The sequence below is a fragment of the Carlito syrichta genome, unplaced genomic scaffold (genome assembly GCF_000164805.1).
Source record: "Carlito syrichta isolate Samal-C Ts95f unplaced genomic scaffold, Tarsius_syrichta-2.0.1 Scaffold314793, whole genome shotgun sequence".
NCBI lineage: Eukaryota > Metazoa > Chordata > Mammalia > Primates > Tarsiidae > Carlito > Carlito syrichta.
The window spans coordinates 235,906-238,508 of record NW_007258889.1 but is presented as its reverse complement, the minus strand read 5'-3'; the positions used below and the strand labels follow the sequence as shown (position 1 = coordinate 238,508).

At 50.4% G+C, this 2,603-nt stretch overlaps 1 protein-coding gene across 3 annotated transcripts in view; it reads right to left on the bottom strand.

Moving 5' to 3' along the window:
• The window catches only part of NT5C3B (5'-nucleotidase, cytosolic IIIB), a 16,236-nt gene that overhangs the window by 5,564 nt on the left and 8,069 nt on the right, over nt 1-2,603 (bottom strand). For all 3 annotated transcript variants that reach the window (XM_008071927.1, XM_008071928.1, XM_021719530.1), the window contains exon 6: nt 2,027-2,116. In XM_008071927.1, the coding sequence (XP_008070118.1) occupies nt 2,027-2,116 (90 nt within the window). The remainder of the gene's footprint in view (nt 1-2,026; nt 2,117-2,603) is intronic.

Genomic DNA, 2,603 nt, shown 5'->3' with positions numbered 1-2,603 from the left:
CCGGGAGCGGCCATCGCACTCCAGTCTGGGCGACAGAGTGAGACTCCAACTCAAAAAAAATAAAAATAAAAACATGTAACCTGGCCGGGCTCGGTGGCTCAACCTGTAATTCCGCGCTTTGGGAGGCCGAGGTGAGTGAATTGCCTGAGCCCGTGGGTTAGAGACCCGCCTGGGTAATTTGGCGAGACCTCATCTCTACACTAAATCAAAAAAATTAGCCGGGCATGGTAGCGTGCACCTATAGTTCCAGCTACTTGGAAGGCTAAGGCGGAAGGATCATCAGAGCCCAGCAGGTCAAGGCTGTGGTGGTTGGGAGCGGCCACTGCACTCCAGTCTGGGGGACAGAGTGAGACTCCGACTCAAAAAAACAAAAACAAAAACAAAAAACATGTAACTGGGTCAGCTCGGTGGCTCAGCCTGTAATCCCAGCACTTTGGGAGGTCAAGGCGAGTGGATTGCCTGAGCCTGTAGGTTCGAGACCAGCCTGGGCAACTTGGCGAGACCTCGTTTCTACAATAAATCAAAAAAATTAGCAGGGCACAGTGGTGTGCACCTGTAGTTCCGGTTACTTGGAAAGCTGAGGCGGAAGGCTCTTTGAAGCCCAGCAGGTTGACACTGGGATGGCCATGTGCGTGCCACTGCACTCCAGCATGGGCGAGTGAGACTCCAACTAAAAAAAAAAAAATTCTTTTTTTTTTTTTCATTCAGAGACAGGGTCTTGCTCTGTTGTCCAGGTTGGAGTGCAGTGGCACAATCTTGGCTCTCTGTAGCCTTGAATACCCAGGCTCAAGCAATCCTCCTGCCTCAGTTCTTCAAGTAGCTAGGACTATAGGTATGCACCACCATGTCTGGGTAACTTTTTTATCCTTTGTAGAGACAAGATCTCGCTATGTCACCCAAGCTGGTCTCAAACTCCTGGGTTCAAGCAATCCTCCCACCTCAGCCTCCCAAAGTGCTGGGATTGCAGGTGTAAGCCACTATGCCCAGCATGCCTACCTAATTTTTTAAACATTTTTTTTTTGTACAGATGGGGTCTCCCTATGTTGCCCAAGCTGGCTTCGGCCTCCCAAAGTGCTGGGATTAAAGACATCAGCTACTGCAACTCATCTCCTATTTTGACTTCATATCACCATTGATTAGCTTGCCTATCCTTGAACTTCCTACAGTGGTACTCTTTGTGTCTGGCTTATTTTGCTCAATATACTGTCTGTGCAGTTTATTCATGTTTTGCATCTAGTGAAAAGTTCATTTTTTATCACTGTTATGTAGTATTCCATCATACAAATACACCACAAGTTATCTACCAGCTTCCTATTGATAGACAACAAAGGTGTTTCCAGATTTCAGTGATCACGCACACAACTGCCGTGAGTGTCCTGTGTGTTTTGTGGTGGCTGCATGCACTCATTTCTCTGGGCATGGGCCTAGGAGGGGACTGCTGAGGCGGAAGGAAGGCACACATTTGGGGCTGCTATGTGTACAACCAGGCAGCGATTCCAGGCACCTTCTCTGGGGAACAACCCGCCCCCACCCGGCACTTACTGAGTCTGCACACATCTGCAGTCTCTTGGCTTTTCAGGAGCTAGCTAGTCTCTCCAGTTAGGATGCACAATCCTTCAGGGCAGGCACCCATGCTGACTCCTTCCTCTGAGCCCCCATCCTTCCTCCAGGAAAGCCACTTCCAGCAGAGCGAGCTCAGTAAAGGCTGCCGATGATCCAGCCTAGTCAACTCCCATGTCTGGATAAAGAACACCAGAGGGACCCCCGAAGTCTTGTACTATTGTGAAAAATGAGTAGACTCTGTTTGTTGAGGAGATGAAGCCCTGGTCATTTTGCACTGTGGTCACTGTTAGCCAGTTGCTTCCTAGGATGGGTGGGAAACCCTGTAGCGATATCGCCTCTGTGCACTTATGGCCACGTGTCTCCTGGCCCTCCAGGCAACCAACGCCGCTCCACTTGCCCCCAGCCTCCTTTTTTTGAGTTTCCAGCAGTCTGGCAGAAATGTTTTCCAGAGCAAGAAGCTTACCTGAGCATAGCATTGGACTCTCTAACCACCTGGGCTATCTGAAACTTCTGAATCTTCTGCTGACACAGGAGATTGTGTGCTTTGGTCCACCTAGAAGCAAACACCCCACAAAATCCCAAAGTCAAATCACTCAGGCAAGTAAAGCGTCCTTTCCCTCTATAGACCCAAGCCCCCTCTGACAGCACTGCTCACAGAGGCCTCATCCTCCCACAGAGCCACTCCCTGGAGGATGCTGGCTGTCCTTAAAAGGATGAGGGTGAGGGTGATGCCAGGCGTGATGGCTCAAGCCTGTAATCCCAGCACTTTGGGAGGTGGAGGCGAGAAGATTGTCTGAGCGCAGGGGTTTGAGACTAGCCTGAACAACATGGCGAGACCTCGTCTCTACAATAAATCAAAAAATTAGCCAGACAAGCCGGGCTCGGTGGCTCAGCCTGTAATCCTGCACCTTTGGGAGGTTGAGGTAGTGGACTGCCTGAACCCGTGGGTTCGAGACCTGCCTGGGCAACTTGGCGAGACCTCATCGCTACAATAAATAAAAAAATTAGCCGGGTGTGGTAGCGTGCGCCTGTAGTTCCAG